The sequence below is a fragment of the Sprattus sprattus genome (genome assembly GCF_963457725.1).
Source record: "Sprattus sprattus genome assembly, chromosome: 1".
NCBI classification, from domain to species: domain Eukaryota; kingdom Metazoa; phylum Chordata; class Actinopteri; order Clupeiformes; family Clupeidae; genus Sprattus; species Sprattus sprattus.
Window position 1 is genome coordinate 1,585,685 of NC_137920.1, and position 20,141 is coordinate 1,605,825.

At 40.6% G+C, this 20,141-nt stretch overlaps 1 protein-coding gene across 2 annotated transcripts; it reads left to right on the plus strand.

Moving 5' to 3' along the window:
* The first annotated feature begins 12,759 nt into the window (after positions 1-12,759).
* On the plus strand, positions 12,760-15,046 carry LOC308377260 (uncharacterized protein). Of its 2 annotated transcripts, none has more exons than XM_080853842.1 (4): positions 12,760-12,890; positions 13,057-13,686; positions 14,060-14,200; positions 14,666-15,046. In XM_080853842.1, the coding sequence occupies exons 1-4, from the start codon at positions 12,863-12,865 to the stop codon at positions 15,019-15,021; spliced, it is 1,155 nt and encodes a 384-aa protein (XP_080709968.1). In that variant the 5' UTR covers positions 12,760-12,862; the 3' UTR covers positions 15,022-15,046. The 2 variants fall into 2 exon arrangements, with proteins under 2 accessions (XP_080709968.1, XP_080709969.1); XM_080853843.1 differs by having other exon boundaries at positions 12,799-12,895.
* Positions 15,047-20,141: the final 5,095 nt, after the last annotated feature.

Consider the following 20,141-nt stretch of genomic DNA (forward strand, 5'->3'; position numbering starts at 1 on the left):
GATAACATTCTACCTCAACCAAACACATTCTCACCGCCACCACCACAACCACATCATCATCATCAACCAGCGCTGCCACCACAACCACATCATCATCAACCAGCGCTGCCACCACTACCACATAATCATCAACATCATCATCAACAGCCGTCACCACAACGACATCATCATCATCAACCACCGGCATCACCGCAAGATGAGGATATTGGTTACTTTTCTTAATATTTCTTATAAATAAAACACTTAACCAAAACTTCTGTGAGTTTCTTTATTTGTGGAATGAAACACACGTGAACTGTACAAGAATTGTATCAAACTGTATAAAAACTGTCATTATTTTAATGAATACCAAGACATCTAAAGGTATGGTCGGCGCAGGGGGAAGTTTGCACTCAGGTAATATGTGAGGGCGGCTCTGATCCTCTGTCCATTTGTGTTGTCTGTATGATTGTTGGAACGGACACCTGGCTGTGGCAGGTCCGATGCAAGTCTATCCGCTTCCACTGACCAGTTAGGAACCACAACTTCCTTCTCATTCTCACAGAAATTGTGCAACGCATTGAGTATAAATGTAGTCTTCTGTCTGTTTGCCCTCATCTGCAGAGGTATGAAAAAAACTACAAACCCCAGAAATAACACAGCCCTCTGTTGTGTTTCTCTACGCTGTCTATGCATGTTATGTACACCTTCCTGCCAACAAAGATACAGAATGAAGTGAAATGTGAAGAAACCAAGCATTGATTATTTTACTCTATTTCACCTTGTAGTGAAATTGTAGGGCAACACAAATATTCTACATTCATTCACATTACCTCTGTTATTTACCAGAAATGTTTATCCCAAACAACTTCCTGTACAGGTGGGGTGTGACATCGCCGTAGTTACCACAGGGTGACGGTTCATTTGCCTGACATCGCCATAGTTACCACAGGGTGAAGATTCATTTGACTGACATCGCCGTAGTTACCACAGGGTGACGGTTCATTTGCCTGACATCGCCGTAGTTACCACAGGGTGAAGATTAATTTGACTGACATCGCCATAGTTACCACAGGGTGAAGGTTCATTTGACTGACATCATTGCAGTTAGTTTAAATCTTCTAGATGAAGGTTACTTACCATCAGACACATGGGTTTACTCACATGTTGTACTCAAATCCTAGTTTTTGTTAAAAGGTTAAATATCCATGCATTGTACTTTCACTGCAAAAAAAGTTGAACGTGCAACATTTCGGCCCTCAAGTTATCATCATTAAATATATCAGCTATCTGACATCCTAAACTTCATCTGCATCATTTTTGGAGCAATTGCAGTGTCCCCTTACCCTTCCTGTGTCCAGCACCTGGTGAGTGTCCCCTTACCCTTCCTGTGTCCAGCACCTGGTGAGTGACCCCTTACCCTTCCTGTGTCCAGCACCTGGTGAGTGTCCCCTTACCCTTCCTGTGTCCAGCACCTGGTGAGTGTACCCTTACCCTTCCTGTGTCCAGCACCTGGTGAGTGTCCCCTTACTCTTCCTGTGTCTCTGGACAATTTTGTCATGTAGATCTGCCAAACAAAGTGAACTGGGACAAATCTTTTTTCCAACTCTAACTGCCAGTCACTCTCTGGAAATTTAACAAATAAGAAAACAGAGCTGTGTTCAAAGGTCAATTCATTCTTGTAGATTTTTGAGTCAAATCTATTAGGCTGAGGTCCTCATTGTTTGGCTAATAGATTTGATGTCTTTGGGTGTTTCTCCAGGCTTTTGCAACCTTGATTTCTAAAATATCTGAATATATATGGTTCTACACATTGCATAATAACCATTCATGGTTTAAATTAAAGAAGACACTTGGGCCATCAAATGCAATCAGTTAAAGTGTTTTATTATGTCAGTTTAGTTTACATTTAAGAGCAGCTAAACTTAAACATTTGTCAGAAAATAAATGTCATGGGAAACTAACAATAACATTTCCTGATGCACCAACATCTTGACAGTGTGTGTAAAAAATGTATTTAAAGAAAAAAAATGTATGTTGCTCCAGTGTGTATTTATATATGGGTTTTAAAATTTGAGGAGGTTGTGAAGGCTTATCCAGACTGGGCACATTTATGAAGCTGCTCACCAGTGTAGCATATGGTTTTTAACACGGACGTGTACAGGACTGGGCTAAGGTTGCTCGGGCAACTGCCCGTTTGCCCTCCTCAACTGGAGATGGCCCTCCGAAGAAAATATGTTTGTGATCAGAGGACAGGTGCGTGGCAGCGGCGGTTACTGAGAGTTTCAAATGATATTGGCTTCTCTCCCGTGTGTATTAGCATAATGTCTCTTAAGGTTATTAAGGTGTGCAAATGTTTTCCCGCACAGTGTGTACTTGCATATGTGTTTTTAACCTACTAATGCGTGAAAATGATTTTCCACACTGTGCACATTTATGAGGCTTCTCTCCAGTGTGTATAAGTATATGCCTTTGAAGGCTTGAGGAGATTGTAAATGCTTTTCCACACTGGGTACATTTATGAGGCTTCTCTCCAGTGTGTATTATCATATGGGTATTAAGACTTGAAATCTTTGAAAATGCTTTTCCACACTGGGTACATTTATGAGGCTTCTCTCCAGTGTGTATTAACATATGTGTTTTAAGATGTGAAACGCATGAAAATGATTTTCCACACTGGGCACATTTATGAGGCTTCTCTCCAGTGTGTATTAACATATGTTTTTTAACATATGCAATCTGTGAAAATGCTTTTCCACACTGGGCACATATATGAGGCTTCTCTCCAGTGTGTATGAGTATATGCCTTTGAAAACTTGAAATGTGTGTAAATGCTTTTCCACACTCGGCACATTTATGAGGCTTCTTTCCAGTGTGTATTAACACATGTGTTTTAAGATATGAAATCTGTGAAAATGCTTTTCCACACTGGGCACATTTATGAGACTTCTCTCCAGTGTGTACCAGCAAGTGGGTATTAAGCTTTGAAATATGTAAAAATGCTTTTCCACACTCGGCACATACATGAAGCTTCTTTCCAGTGTGTATTAGCATATGCTTTTGAAGATTTGAGGAACATGTAAATGGTTTTCCACACTGTGCACATTTATGAGGCTTCTCTCCAGTGTGTATGAACATATGCTGTTTAAGATTTGAAATCTGTAAAAATGCTTTTCCACACTGGGCACATTTATGAGGCTTCTCTCCAGTGTGTATTAACATATGCTGTTGAAGATTTGAAATCTGTACGAATGCTTTTCCACACTGGGCACATTTATGAGGCTTCTCTCCACTGTGTATTAAGATATGGGTATTAAGATTTGAAATCTGTGAAAATGCTTTTCCACACTCAACACATACATGAAGCTTCTCTCCAGTGTGTATTAGTATATGCCTTTTAAGACTTGAGGACAATGTAAATTCTTTCCCACATTGAGCACATTTATGAAGCTTCTCACCCGTGTTCTGCTTTTGATTAACACTAAGAGTGTGTGTTTCCTGGTGTTCCTCGAGTTCTCTCAGGACCGTGAAACTCTTCCTGCAGACTGTGCAGTGGTAAGGCCTTTCATTGAGTTGCTGGTTGAGTTCATCATTCTGTCCATGGAGCTTCTGATGGGTTCCATCTGAATGTTCTGCACCTGAAATAGATTCATATAGATTTAGAATGACAGACAGATGTTCTAGACACAGCAATTAATTGTTACCCGATGAGGAAATATTCCATTGTTTGGATGTTCTGATACACCTAGAAGAGTCAGATGTCATTAGACTTGCTTTTCTGGCTCAACCCTGTTTTTGATTGTAACTTGAAGTTAGCAAGTAATTGGTTGCTAGGCAACGCCTGAAACACTCTGTGTCGTGGGATGACTTGAGAGCTGAACAAAAGGACATGTTTTCTATTTACAATTACCATTTATTTTCATTTACAAAATGAAAGGAGCTTAAAATGCTATATAATAAACAACTTACTAACCTTGACCGTTTGTGTACAGCCTCAGTCTGATATTTCCCGGCATCACCTCACTCTCGGTTAGTAAGTAGTTAATAATAGGGGTGGGCGATATGGCCAAAATCTTCTATCACAGTTTTTGTAACGTTATATCACGGTTACGGTATATATCAAAGTTTATTATACATAGAGTGAACAGATTTGAGTTTGTGAAAAAGAGGACATTTCAGCGGTGGCTTAATGTGTCCACAGACATAGGCTTTACATTATAATCATTTATTTATTGTACCTTATGAACAAGTTGCAGAAACAAAACTGCCTCAATAAGCTATTGGCTTAAGCAATAGTGGCCAGTATAGGCCTACTTCGTACTGAACGTTTCCATTGAATCTATAAACAGTAAGATTAAAACAAAGTGCACGTAGTGGCATTTAGTTGTGAATATTTTAAGTGAAAGACTAAGAGGATAAACAGCAAAGACATATTTTTTCATAGCCTGAAACGGTATAGCCATTTCTCCCTCACTAGACACATTTCTACCGTTATACGTCATACCGCCAAGCCCTAGTTAATAATAGTAATAATAATTGCTAATAATAATTAACTCTGACGTTAGGATATGTACCAATATCTCATCAATACAGCGACCATCTAACCATCTCTTAAAAAGCCAAGCTTTGGCTCTGATTACTAATTACAGACCAGTCTTCCAGTCAGGCTTCAGAGCTCTACATTTTTTATATATATTGTTAGTGTTTCATTATTATTTAGATTTTTTTCAGCCACCATTTTGAAATCACACTTTTCTAGAACATTTATCTTGCTTAAAAAAAGAAAAATACAATTAAATGATGAAAATTATTAATGTATTATTAGCACTTATGGTTATCAAGATTGTATTTCATCACACTCACTAAGTTTACCCACTTCAAACCCACTGAAACAGAACTTAAACACGTCACACACACACCTCGCTATCTCCAGATCAGAAATTAAACACGTCACACACACACACCTCTCTATCTCCAGATCAGAACTTAAACACGTCGGGCTAAATTTGTGAGAAATTGTATGGTTCTATACATTGCATAATAACCATTCATGGCTTAAATTAAAGAAGACACTTGGGCCATCAAATGCAATCAGTTAAAGTGTTTTATTATGTCATTTTAGTTTACATTTCAGAGTAGCCAAACTTAAACATTTGTCAGAAAAAAAACATTAAACGCCTAGTGTTTTTTTATGTTGCAGTGTAGAACTGGGTTTTGAATGTCATTGGAAACTAACAATAACATTTCCTGATGCACCAACATCTTGACAGTGTGTGTAAAAATTTGAAGCAGATTGACAAAACTTTACAAGTGTTACACATCAGTTTCCATATGATGTCTTTAGACGTCTCCAAGTGTCTCATAACCTCTTTAACCTCGCCGAATACAAAAGCAAGTACTTGTCACTGTATATCAGTGGCAGCTGGTGGTTTTTAAAGTGAGGGAGGAAGGACTGCGCGCTAGGTTGCCATTGGCCTGCCTATTTTGTTGGTGGCATAAGGATGTGAGATACAAATTGTTTCAGGGCGTTTTTGTGATCTACAGTACAAAATAGCAGTCAGGGATAAAATTGATACAAAGCCACCAGTGTGGCACGATTGTGCTTTCAAAGCTGATGGGCAGCAGGTCTCTTGACTAGACAAGGTCAGAAGGAAAGGATGCAAAGCCAATGAGCGGAGTAAGGTGCTGATTGCCCAACGAGGATCTGGTTTGAAAAATACCGCGCAAAATGGGGAAAACTGTGCGCTGAATGCGGTTTGGCAAAGACGCTGATTTGGCTGCGTTCGCAATGTTAGTAAATCAGTTCCTGAGTGTATTAATGGGGCTTCTTTGGGGTGTTGATAGCAGGAAGGAGTTGGCATTTAAACCATTCAGTCAGGTGAGAGAATACAGGGGAAAGATCAAGCCTTATACTGAGCAATTTGAGGATTATGTTGTATTAATATATGGGTTTTAAGATTTGAGGAAGTTGTAAAGGCTTTTCAACACTGGGCACATTTATGAAGCTGCTCTCCAGTGTGTACAAGCATATGGTTTTTAAGATGTGAATCACGTGTAAATGCTTTTCCACACTACAAACATGTATGAGGCTTCTCTCCAGTGTTTTAAGAATACTATTGCGTGAAAATGCTTTTCCACATTGGGCACATGTGTACTCCAATGTGTACTACCATATGCTGTTGAAGATTTGAGGAATCTGTAAATTATTTTCCACACAGGGCACATGTATGAGGCTTCTCTCCAGTGTGTACTGACATATGGTATTTAAGACTTGCAATATATGTAAATGCTTTTCCACACTGGGTACATTTATGTGGCTTCTCTCCAGTGTGTATAATTATATGCCTTTGAAGACTTGAGGAGCATCTGAATGCTTTTCCACACTGGGCACATTTACGAAGCTTCCCTCCAATGTCTATTAGCATGTGGATTTTATGACCTGAGACGTGTTAAAATGCTGTTCCATACTGGTCGCATACATGAGACTTCTCTCCAGTGTGTCCTACCATATGCCGATGAAGATTTGAGGAGTCTGTAAATGATTTTCCACACTGGGCACATTTATGAGGCTTCTCTCCAGTGTGTATCAGCATATGTCTATTGAGGGCATTACGGTGTGCAAATGTTTTCCCACACTCTTTTCATGTATGACGCTTCTTTCCAGTGTGTATTTGCATATGTGTTTTAAGATGTGACATGCGTGAAAATGATTTTTCACACTGGGCACATTTATAAGACTTCACTCCACTGTGTATTAACATATGGGAATTAAGATTTGAAATCCGTGAAAATGCTTTTCCACACTGGGCACATTTATGAGACTTCTCTCCCGTGTGTACTAGCATATGGGTACTAAGATTTGAAATCCGTGAAAATGCTTTTCCACAATCGGCACATTTATGAGGCTTCTCTCCAGTGTGTATTCGCATGTGGATTTTAAGACTTGAAATCCGTGAAAATGCTTTTCCACAATCGGCACATTTATGAGGCTTCTCTCCAGTGTGTATTAACATATGAATTTGAAGATTTGAAACGCATGAATATGCTTTTCCACACTGCAAACATTTATGAGGCTTCTCTCCAGTGTGTATTAACATATGGGTTCGAAGATTTGAAACGCATGAAAATGCTTTTCCACAGAGCACACATTTATGAGGCTTCTCTCCAGTGTGTACTAGTATATGCCTTTTAAGACTTGAGGGACATGAAAATGCTTTTCCACACTGGGCACATTTATGAGGCTTCTCTCCACTGTGTATTAAGATATGGGTGTTAAAATTTGAAATGCGTGAAAATGCTTTTCCACATTCGGCACATACATGAAGCTTCTTTCCAGTGTGTATTAGTATATGCTTTTGAAGACTTGAGGAACGTGTAAATCTTTTTCCACACTGGGTACATTTATGAGGCTTCTCTCCTGTGTGTATTAATATATGGGTTTTAAGATGTGAAACGCGTTTAAATGCTTTTCCACACTGTGCACATTTATGAGGCTTCTCTCCAGTGTGTATTCTCATGTGGAGTTTAAGACCTGAAATGTGTGTAAATGCTTTTCCACACTGGACACATACATTAAGTTTCTGTCCAGTGTGTATTAGCATATGCCTTTGAAGATATGAAACCCATGAAAATGCTTTTCCACACTGGGAACATTTATGAGGCTTCTCTCCAGTGTGTATTCGCATGTGGATTTTAAGACCTGGAATGTGTGAAAATGCTTTTCCACACTGGACACATACATGAAGTTTCTGTCCAATGTGTATTAGCATATGCTTTTGAAGATATGAAACCCATGAAAATGCTTTTCCACACTGGGCACATTTATGAGGCTTCTCTCGAGTGTGTCTTCGCATGTGCCTTTGAAGAACTGAAACATCTGTAAATGCTTTTCCACATTGGGCACATTTATGAGGCTTCTCTCCAGTGTGTACTAGTATATGCCTTTTAAGACTTGAGGAATCTGTAAATGCTTTTCCACACTGGGCACATTTATGAGGCTTCTCTCCAGTGTGTACTAGCATATGCCTTTGAAGACTTGAGGAACATGTCAATGCTCTTCCACACTGGGCGCATTTATGAAGGTTCTCACCAGTGTTCTGCTTTTGATTAACACTAAGAGTGTGTGTTTCCTGGTGTTCCTCAAGTTCTCTCAGGACCGTGAAACTCTTCCTGCAGACTGTGCAGTGGTAAGGCCTCACATTGAGTTGCTGGTTGAGTTCATCATTCTGTCCATGGAGCTTCTGTTGGGTTCCATCTGAATGTTCTGCACCTGAAAGAGATTCATATGGATTTAGAATGAGACAGATATTCTAGATGCAGCAATTCATTGTTACCCGATGAGGAAATATTCCATTGTTTGGATGTTCTGATACACCTGGAAGAGTTAGATTGGTCATTAAACTTGCTTTTCTGGCTCTGCATGGGAGCATGTTTGTGTTTCAACCCCCTTCACTAGTAAAACTAAATACATTTTCTTTCTCCCATTGACTGTGTGCTAGCATTTGGCATACTAACCACACCATTTGGCATAGTAACCACACTAACTGGCATAGTAACCACATCAATTTGGCACAGTAACCACATCAATTCTCTGATTGGTCTTGCCACTACTTATAGCAACTGTGTGCAGGTGACCTGTCTATGTTTTATCTTCAAAAAGTTTGATGGTATGGTCGTGCAAAGGACACAAACACAACTGTAGGGATGAGAATCGATAAGATTTTAACGATTCCGGTTCCTTATCGTTTCCTGTTTATCGATTCCTGTTTATCGATTCGATTCCTTATCGATTCTCTTATCGATTCTTATTGGGCAAGGAAACTAATTACTATAAACAAGTTTATTTACATTAATTTCCTTTTATATAATATTCTATGAATAGATGATGCACATCATATACAGTATGTACTGTATGTATACATGTACATGTTTTAAATAACCAAAAACAACAATCTCTCAAAGTGGGGTCCAGAGACCCATAGCCTAAGGATCCTTTTCCTTTATTGGGTGCCAGGGGGTCCCAACAAAGAAAAAAAGTATTTGTTTTGATTAGAATTCCAACCATAAGTAACAGAATGTATGACTGATTTGGTAATGGGTTTCATAAATTTTTTTTGTAATAAAACATCTAAACTCAAAAATCTAAGGTCATATGCACACGAAGTCTAGGGCCTCCGAATCGGATTTACTTTTCACACCAATCGAATCTTTTAATTTCGTAAATACGAAGGCTGGCAACGAGAGAGTTGCGTAAAAACGGAGCCACCAGATTGTGTTGAACGGGCTGTAGTACATACCTCACCTTACACAACTGAAAAAACGTGAAAAACCTAGAAGAAGAGTCTAAAAAGCACGAGGATAAACACATTACACAAGACATTCAAGCTCCAATTAACAACATTACATTATGATGGTTAATAAAATCAGTGGTTAGACTAAAGGATATGCGAAAATTAATAATTTTTTCTATTGATAATAAAGAGTTTGGAACAGTACAACATGACATGTCTGTCATCCCATTTCCCATGATGCTTTGCTCTGTCCATTTTACATACATTTATGAATAAAAAAGCAAATTAAATCGCTGGCCAATTTATATTTGTGGTCATGAAAGTTATGTTACGTCTGAATAAGAAGAGATAAAGATAGATTAGATAAAGATAGGAGGCTAGTCAAAAATCAGAAGACTGGGTTAATGTTAGTGAATTCGAGGCCCACCACGAGTGAGATTTTGAGGGAGAACAAGTTGTATATATAGTGGTTGGAGATCGCGAAAAGATCACGTGGGGCAATGACGTCATCAGGTTGCGTGAAACCGTGCAGACGAACACTAGCCCCCGTACCCCGTACCCCGTCTACTCACTTTCTACCCCAGACTTCGATCGTTGCGGAAACCGTGTGCGGATAGAGAGTGTTCGTCTTTATGATAGGGCTATCGGTATTATGAACAGATCGGATGCAAACAAACTAGACTTTGTGTGCACGACGCTTAAAATAGATGGGGGAGCCTGGAAAATAATCCCTCCCTGGTCTAATTTGTGGCAGTTTAGGGGTCCTTGATATACCAGAGTTTGAGAACGGCTGTGCTAAATACAGGGCTCTCAAGTGTCACACATTGAGCGTGAGTCACTCATTTCGGTCTTTAGTCACGCACTCCCGCCACACATCGTATTTCTCACGCTGAAAAAAACAAACCTCTAGGCTGTTTAATGTGCCGCAGCGCGCAAACATGACCTTGCCGCGCTTCCATGAAGGAATCAAGCACGTCTCCCCGAATCCCCTCGAGTTCTGCCGTGAGGTGCACAATAGCCAATCAGAAAAATATGTATCTTTTGTATCTGGGTAAGATTTAATCCAGCAACCAATGGAAATAAAGCATCCTGGAGTGTTTGTAGCCAACACAGTTTTAGGCTACAGCCTGCCTTTTTACTATAGCTTTGACTCCGAACTTCGTTTAGGCTAAAATAAATTCGAGTAGGCCTATTCAAAATATATATAGCCAATAATTCGAACGAATATTAGGCAGCCCTTAATATTCAATTATGTTATTGGCATTATTTTTTGTAAATGTGTTTGCTTGAACAGTCTATTTAGATTCCGGGGTTTCTTAACACCTGGTGGAGTTGTGAATCGCGAGCTCATTAGTCATACTAGCATGTATAAATATCCTGGCATGGCATGGATGCATTAATCATTGCATCTGTCTTTCAAAGATGTCAGGTAAAAAACAAATGAGCATAACACATTAGCGGAGGAGATGGTGGAAGAGGAAGAGACAGTGCAGGTGGAGGAGAAAGAGAGTGCAGGTGGTGGAGGAGGAGATGGTGGATGAGATGGTCGAAGAAGTGAAGGAGATGGCTAGAACAAACGGGAGAAAATTCCAGGAGCAGCCATTCACCTCTTTTGATAGTGAATGGACCTCTAAATGGCCATTTATTACTGTAGGAAGCACCAGCTCATAATACTGGTGCTCTATCTGCCGCCAAGAGAACTCCTGTGCCCATCAAGGTGTGGGATGTCATAATTCTCTCTCTCTCTCTCTCTCTCTCTCTCTCTCAAATCGAAAACGTACTTTGTAATTGGTCGAATTGTCAGTGCCATGTGTCAAATATTTTCTGCAAGTCTGAGTAATTATTATTAACAACAACAAAACACTAATAAAAATATGGGGGGGGGGGGGGGGGGGTGTCTGGCCTGGTCTGTGGGCATACAGCAGGGGCGGCGCGGGAGGAATACGGCGGGCCGGGGCGTGGTCGGGGGGATATGTCACTCTTGCCGGTCTTCAAAACTTGAGAGCCCTGTAAATACTATTTGAATATGCCAATCACAGTGCTGTTTAAAAAAAATAATGTATTCACCTTGAACTAAAAATAAAACTTACATAAACAAATAGTGAAAGCTGGTTAACACAACGAAACAAATGGCACTAGATTTGAGTTTGTGAAAAAAGAGGACACTTCGTCGCGGGACCCCGCCCCCTGCGACGGAGTTCTTTGACATCTTTTTCACATGGAGATGACCCTGCCCCCTCTCAGCCACGAAGTTTTCTTTTTGTTTAAACAGATTTCATATACTATTGTAAACAATGCAGCTAGTGGAGGCTGCAAGATGCTCAGTGTTGCCAGATTGGAAATGCCGTATCGTATCAGAGGCTCAAAATGATCGTATTTGGAGGATAATTATCGTATCTGGGAACACTGGGAAGGCGGTCGACCTCGAGCAAAAAGGGAGATACCCTTTCCCAAACTTGTAAGGACGTAATGACTAGTTTGTGAGAGACCCAGAGGAACACTAATATCCGGCAAAATCCCGGATGTTTTTAGGTCTCTAAAAGAGGAAATGTTTGGGTAAAGGAGGACGTCTGGTCACCCTAACTAACACAATAGACTATAAGAGTTTACCTTCCATATTAACAGATGAAGCGCTAACGTTATGGATATCTATTAGAGCCTGCCAGCAGTCTGACGTCATCATGAATTGACCATTGAACAATGCTCTTAGTACATCATTACGAACTTAAGTACTTACTTTCTAGAAGACAATCGTTGTGTTCCTGCTCATCCTCTTCTTCCTTCACTTTAACCTCCACTATCTGTAGTGTTTCAATATAAGTGGAGCTTTGTGACTCTGTGAAGTCTGATTCAGTTTTACAGTGAAGATCTGCAATGGGCTTTTCTTCTTCATCTTGGCATGTAATCATGTGTCCATATTCCTCCTCTTTTATGTCTTCTTCTTTCACTCTCAGTCGCAGGGGTACCTGGTGTGTTTCATCACAGCCAGGACTCAACGGTATTTCCAGATTCATTTTGAAACAGAACCAGAGATGATCCCGTCCAGAGTTCCCTATATGGTCAGGGGAACCCCACAAAGAAAAGAAAAACAATGGCTTTCAAGTTCGGGTTTCTTCCTTCTTTGCAAAAGTTCCATAGATCGACGGACTGGCACGTCGTATTTTTCACGGAGGAATTCACTTCTAGATTGTCGCAGTAAGATAGCACATAAAGATCAGTTAGCTTAGTTATTACGTTAAGCAGTGTGTATCCGTTACGTTCTTACTTGTGAACATCCGGTAGATGGCAAGCCAACCAGAAACCTATGCATTACTGCCACTGTCTGGAAAGGAGTGTGACTGCAGTACGCTCTGTCGTTTGACTACAGAACTTGAGATTCCTGCAGTCACATTCCCATCCAGACGGTGGCAGTAATGCATAGGTTTATTGTTAGCTTCCCAGCTAACCGGATGTTCACAAGTAAGAACATTTATGTGCATACCTCTTGGAAGAGCTCCCGGAGTTTCGTCGTTGTTGGTTCAAGAAAAACCGAGTTTCGACGATTTTGTTAAACACTGCTCGAGGTCCTGTCAGATGAATAATCACCACACTAAATGAACAAATCTCCGTGTGCGACTTTAGGTAAGGTACGTTTTAGTCACAGTATCATAACTTAACCTACATCGTAACCTAACCATACTACTGAAATGCGATGTGGCAATTATTGTTATTGTGTTCGTTTCTTTTATTTTAATCTATGAAAACAGAGTTTAAAATCCGTTTCCCTTTGTTTTCTTCGGATTTATAGTAAACTCTGGACGGGATTATTTCTGCTCCGTTGCTAACATGAATATTGGACTGCCGTTGAGCTCTGGCTGTGATGAAACACAACTGTTACCCCTGACGCTGACAGTGACAGAAGAGGACATAAACAAAGAGGAATATGGGTATATTATTAAATGCCAAGATGAAGAAACGCCTGTTGCAGATCTTCACTGTAAAACTGTACGGGACTTCAAAGAGACGATAAGTTGTCGCGGCCAGGAGATACAAACAAACAACGCAATGGAACACACAAGAGGCTACAGGGATTTCTGGACTGATGAAGAGACGCGATTCATGCTCAATCAACTAAAGGAGATGAAAATCCAAAAGTTATTGGATGGGAGGGTGACCAGAAATGGCGAAATATCTAAGAAGGTGGCACTGAAGATGGTGGAAGCCGGCTTTCCAGCCAGGACCCATGAACAGGTCATGGTTCGCTGGCAGGATTTGAAGAAGGCGTACTCCAAGGCTAAACGGGACAATGGGGGAAGTGGCCGTGGTAGCATTACGTGCCCTTTCTACGATGTCCTTGAGGAACTTCTTGTGAGCCTACCTCGGCCCCTGGTCGGGCCCAACCGCGTAGTTCCGGGTGTTCAGTTGGCAACTACCATGGGTAAGTAAATTCAGTTGCATCACACTAAAACAAGTGGTAGATACCACATGCTTGCTGACCCATAGTGTTTGCGAGACGTGTTAGCAGTGCTTAATATGTGTTGGAACGTGTGTACATTCCCGTGCGAGGAATTAAACCGACAATGAAAACAAGTTACATTCGTAAAACATAAGGCTAGGTCACACTTGCTAACCCTACCTTTCAAAGCTAACATGGATGCCACATGCTAGCTGGCCCATTGTTTGAGCAAATGTGTTAACGTGTTGTAGACCTTCCCCCTAACTTGCAAGGAATTCAATTTAGGATGCAAGCTAGTTAAAACGTAATAAAGTGTACTTTGATCATGAACGTTTTGTGCTGTACCATCTTATAGATACTACAATGGACCCGGAGGAGACTGAGACTACGCTGCTTGGATGCTCACCTGGATCCTCCTCACCTAGGGCGACTCCATCTGGCACTCCTCCACCTTCAAGAACTCCATTGCCTACTACAACTACAGCGTATCTACCTGGTAAGTTCTGCAATATAATAATTATAATATAACATACGGGCATCACAAAGAATCTTCGTGCGATGCATCCACTCATCCTGTGTAGTCTCACAAACAGCTGATGTCAAGACGGTTAGAATAGAATAGAATAGAAAAGCCTTTATTGTCAGTGTATTTGCATAATATTTGCATCGAATTTTGCAGTCCTCTCCTGTTGGTGCGATGAGGTACAACACACAACAACAACAACAACAACATATAACACAACAATATTACAACTATCTAACAACTGTATGAATAGCTTAAAGATATATATAAATATTAAGAGTACAACAGAGGTGCCATGGAATAGATTAAAGTACTTTGCTGAGAAACAATATATACATCAAGAGTACACAGAATAATAAATACAGAACATACAGAGATGGTATGTGTTGCTACCACGTGTCTAATCGGCAGCTGAATTTATACCTGCTGTTTCTTCAGGGACAAGGACCCAGCAGCGATCAAGGCAAAGGAGAGACGTGGATGTGCTTGTGAACCAGATGCAGGTCATGTATCAAGAATGGATGGAGGACATGGAAAGAAGTGAGGCTCGGGAGGAACGGTTGATCGCCAGCATCCTCCAGAGCACTGACCGTGTGGTTGAGAAGCTGATGCAGAGAATGGATAACATTCTACCTCATCCAAACACATTCTCACCGCCACAACCACAACATCATCATCAACATCAACAACAACAGCCGCCACCACCACAACATCATCATCATCATCAACCAGCGCCACCACCACAACATCATCAACCATCACCACACGATGAGGATATTGGTTACTTCGCTTAATATTTCTTATAAATAAAACACTTAACTAAAACTTCTGTAAGTTTCTTTATTTGTGGAATGATAACACTTGAACTGTACAAGAATTGTATCAAACTATATAAAAACTGTCATTATTTTAATGAATACCAAGACATCTAAAGGTATGGTCGGCGCAGGGGGAAGTTTGCACTCAGGTAATCTGTGAGGACGGCTCTGATCCTCTGTCCATTTGTGTTGTCTGTATGATTGTTGGCACGGACACCTGGCTGTGGCAGGTCTGATGCAAGTGTGTCCGCTTCCACTGACCAGTTAGGATTCACACCTTCCTTCTCATTCTCACAGAAATTGTGCAACGCGTTGAGTATAAATACAGTCTTCTGTCTGCTTGCCCTCATCTGCAGAGGTCAAGGGTCATTGAGTATAAATGTAGTCTTCTCTCTGTTTGCACTCAGCTGCAGAGGTAGGAAAAAAACTACAAACCCCAGAAATAACAGCACTCTGTTATGTGTTTCTCCACATTGTCTATGCATGTTATGTACACCTTCCTGCCATTAAAGATACAGAATAAAGTGTGATGTGAAGAAACCAAGCATTTGATTATTTTACTCTTTTATCACCTTGTAGGGAAACACAAATATTCTACAGTCATTCACATTACCCTTCCTGTGTTCAGCACCTGGTGAGTGTCCCCATGTTGGGATTCACAACTTAATTTTCATTCTCACAGAAATTGCGCACAACGCACAACAGGTAGTGTCAAAGTGTTTATTGTCACATACACCAAATTGCTTCAGCACAGCGAAATTCTTAAGACTTGGCAGCCACCATCTACGCAGTTAACAGCATACAGATAACAAAATAACATATACCAAAAAATAGTATATAACACTATAATATATAATAAGTAACAACAGTTTGAAATACAAGAAGGGTTAGGTAGCAATCAGTTTAGGGGTGAATGAAAAGTTGAAGTCACTGCGCCTCATTAAATCTCTCCAGCGTGACTTCAGTCTCCCAAACGCAATCTCTACCGTGGTCCTTGCAGAGCTTACACACACACTACATTGCACTCTACTATTCACTTTCCACTTCACTTCCTTATATACTATCATTGTTTATATATTGTGTTTATTTGGTTCTTATGTGTTGTACTTATTGTGTTTGTATATTCTTGTGGTTGCTCTATGCAACTATGCAGCTTTTCCCAACAGTAGACATTGAAGCACTCCTGCTCAGGGGTGATGTTAGGGGAATGGGTGTGTGTGTGTGTGTGTGTGTGAGCCTTTCATGATCCAGTCCATGAGGGGATACGCTGGGGAATGGGTGGAGCTTACACACACACACACACACACACACACACACACACACACACACTACATTGCACTTCCACACTGCATTTTCCACTCTACTGTTCACTTTCCACTTCACTTCCTTGTATACATTGTTTATATATTGCATCGTATACATTGTCTTTTTTTTGTTCTTATGTGTAGTACTTATTGTGTTTGTATATTCTTGTGTTTACTGTATGCACCTACTCACCAGCTAAATTTCAGGTAGGTGTAAACTTACTTGGCAATAAACACAATTCTGATTATTAAGAGCTTAAGTACACATTGAAGCACTCCTGCTCAGGGGTGATGTTTGGGAATTGTGTGTGTGTGTGTGTGTGTGTGTGTGTGTGTGTGTGTGTGTGTGTGTGTGTGTGTGTGTGTGTGTGTGTGTGTGTGTGTGTGTGTGTGTGTGTGTGTGTGTGTGTGTGTTGTGGGTGTGGGTGTGTGTGAGCCTTTCATGATCCAGTCCTTGAGAGGCCCATTAAATGGCCCATTCCCATTGTTTTTTTAATGACCCAGCATATTCAAACAAGGGGGCAAAACTCTAGACTGAATCGCCAACATTCAGCTATTCACACATGCATGAATGTGTGTGTGTGTGTGAACCTTTACCCTATGGATGATGGGAAGTACACACATAGCTTAATAACTTGATAGCTATGAATGAGCATTAGAAAAGCGGTCTCACAAATAGTGTTGGCCATTCTAATCTGTTACACTAAAAAAAGGTCTCTGTTGCTGTGTAGGTGTGTGAGTGAGTGATCAGTCCTGATACACTATAAAGCAGGCTTTAACTCATTTATTCCTGAAGGGTGGATCCTCACCGAATGTGTAGTTTGTTTAGGGCCAAATCATATTTTCATAAGATCCCCTACATAAAAGGGCCAAATAATAATAATATAACCCTCTTTATAAAAGGGACGACTACAGTAATAACATATTATTATTTAGTGTTAGCAGATGCTTCATTTCTGCTAGGCCTCATTTTCAGTGCATTACATTCGATGAATAATATAGTAAAATTAGTAAGTCCTCACTGAGGTGTGTGTGTGTGTGTGTGTGTGTGTGAGAGAGAGAGTCTTAATGTGTGTGTGTGTGTGATCAGCTGCTTTAGGTGCAATGCACACGAAGTCTAGGGCCTCCGAATCGGATTTACTTTTCACACCAATCGAATCTTTTAATTTCGTACATACGGAGGCTGGCAACGACAGATTTGCGTAAACACGGAGGCAGCAGATTGCGGTGAACCGACTGTAGTACATACCTCACGCCTGTGGGTGGCGCTTTAGCGCTTTATTTACACAACTGAAAAAACGTGAAAAACCTAGAAGAAGAGACTCAAAAGCACAAGGTAAAGGAAGCAGCAAACGGATAAACAACTTACACAAGACATTCAAGCTCCAATTAACAACATTACATTATGATGGTTAATAAAATCAGTGGTCAGACTAAAGGATATGCGAAAATGAATTCTTTTTTCTATTGATAATAAAGAGTTTGGAACAGTAACATGACATGTCTGTCATCCCATTTCCCATGATGCATTGCTCCGAGCATTTTACATACATTTATGAATAAAAAAGCAAATTAAATCGCTGGCCAATTTATATTTGTGGTCATGAAAGTTATGTTACGTCTGAATAAGAAGAATTAGATCAAGATAGGGGGCTAATCAAAAATCAGAAGACTGGGTTAATGTTAGTGAATTCGAGGCCCACCATGAGTGAGATTTTGAGGGAGAACAAGTTATTTATATACTGTTTGGAGATGGCGGAAAAGATCACGTGGGGCAGTGACGTCATCAGGTTGCGTGAAACCGTGCAGACGAACACCAGCCCCCGTACCGATTCAAATCTACTCACTTTCTACCCCGGACTGCGATTGTTGCAGAAACGAGGTGCGGATAGAGAGTGTTCGTATGGATGATAGGGCTATCTGTATTAGCTATCCGTATCAGTTTGACAAACTAGGCTCCATGTAAACGACACTTTAGGTTGTTTCCATATCACCTTCTAACTTTGTACTATGGTGAATCTGTCAGGCAACACAGGTGTGAGACTGCAGCTTTATTCTGTACAGCAATCATTGGGAATAGTTACCTTCTGTTACCTTCACATTGCAGTCAGTCAGTCAGTCAGTCTGTCTTCAGTCCCAAAGGGTTGCACACAGCTGAATGTTACAGACCAGTTTTCTAAATTAGAGATTAAGGGCGTTGAGAAGGGTGTGTGTGTTTGTGTGTGTGTGTGTATTTGTGTGCTTGAATTCAAATCTGTAGCCTACGGGCTTAAAAATGGCCTGGCTGTAATGTACTTTATTGTTTTCAAAACAGCTATTTATTCATTTATTCCCTAGTTTAGAAATGAATGCTGTCGTCACTGCCATACATTGATTTCACCGTGGCTGTCTCGAGATATGCCTCATTGCAGACAGCAGCTAGAGAAAAGAAAAGATGAACACAGTAGATCTGACCAAAAAAAGTGAATTGGGAAAAATCTGTATTGTAGTAGCTTCAGAAACAGAACTGGAAAGCAAGTTCCAAATTCCTGCAGTCCCACTCCAGTCCAGATAGTGGCAGTAATGCACAGTGTTCTGATTGGTTTGCCAACCACCACGAAATCGCAGAGTAAGAAAGTTTCACAGAAGTACATCGGAAGTGCTCCCGGAGTTTCGTCGATGTTTGTTCAGGTAAAAACAGAGTTTCGACGAGTTTGTTAAAAACTGCTGGAGATGCTGTGAGACATTAACTCTAAATGCATAAATATCCCGGTGCGACTTTAGTTACGGTACGGAATCGTAATTAAGCCTACTTCATTCGAACCTACAGTAGCGTTTTGGAATGTTTCAGCTCTAAGCCAACACAGTAGTTGCAATGTAAATTTCCCTGAACACATTTAGTGACAATAAAGGCAATCTTGAATCTTTAATCGTGAATATATATGTATGTGTAGAGATGCAGGCAGCAATTACTTTTGTGCTACATACAGGAATAACACAGTCATATCAGTTTGGGCTAGTTAATGCAGCACAACGGATCAATAGCTATTCGCTAACGATATGCTAGCAGCTAAAACTAACGGATTATCTTGAAATGCGCTGATTTAGACATTATGACAAACTAGTTACTCAACAACTGTCCTTACACAGTCAAACATCAAGCAAGTGCAACACAAGACAAAGCAAGACGGCAAATAAGCTACTACTTACTAGTTCGGCAGACAGTAGAAAGCCGGGCGGCCAAAGGCAAAATATGCCTATGGACCCTGGTATGGCAATGGCACGGAGGCAATTCTCCATATTAAAAGTCATTGTAGCGTTTTTAAGCTGTTATTTTAAGGTTAAACTGCTTATCCTAACCCTAATCCTGAAGTATAATTGCTGCGTTGTGTTACTTTAATAGGCAACTGGTATGTGCTATCTAGCTTGCTAGCTGAATTTAGGCTGCCCTTTGCACTGAATTGTAACTTAGTTACGTGTATGTGTCACACTGATTTTTCTTTTCCATTCACCTTACTCTCTAAGAAATGACAAAGCCCAAGCCAAGATGCTGCCCCCAATGTGGAGCGAACAACAACGCCAGCAGAAAGACGTGCTTCAGCTGCTATGCTTGCCTCCTAAAGACGAAATCATTCCAGGAGAGAGAAAAGGCAGTCAGGACAGGTGACTGGGGTACGAACACCCTGAAACACAGGAATGGGGCCAGAGTTGTGGCCTTAGCCCATGTGACGGTGAGTACTTCATCACATTGTTATATGTATATGTTATATGTAAACACCCCACCCCCATGTGTACATGTTCTCCCTATGTGTA

Bases quoted from the DNA above. Each gene is read 5' to 3' on its own strand.
- LOC308377260 (XM_080853842.1), top strand. From the start codon at position 12,863: ATGAACAAATCTCCGTGTGCGACTTTAG. The intron at 12,891-13,056 runs GTAAGGTACGTT...TCGGATTTATAG, and splicing joins ATCTCCGTGTGCGACTTTAG to TAAACTCTGGACGGGATTAT. The intron at 14,201-14,665 runs GTAAGTTCTGCA...CTGTTTCTTCAG, and splicing joins AACTACAGCGTATCTACCTG to GGACAAGGACCCAGCAGCGA.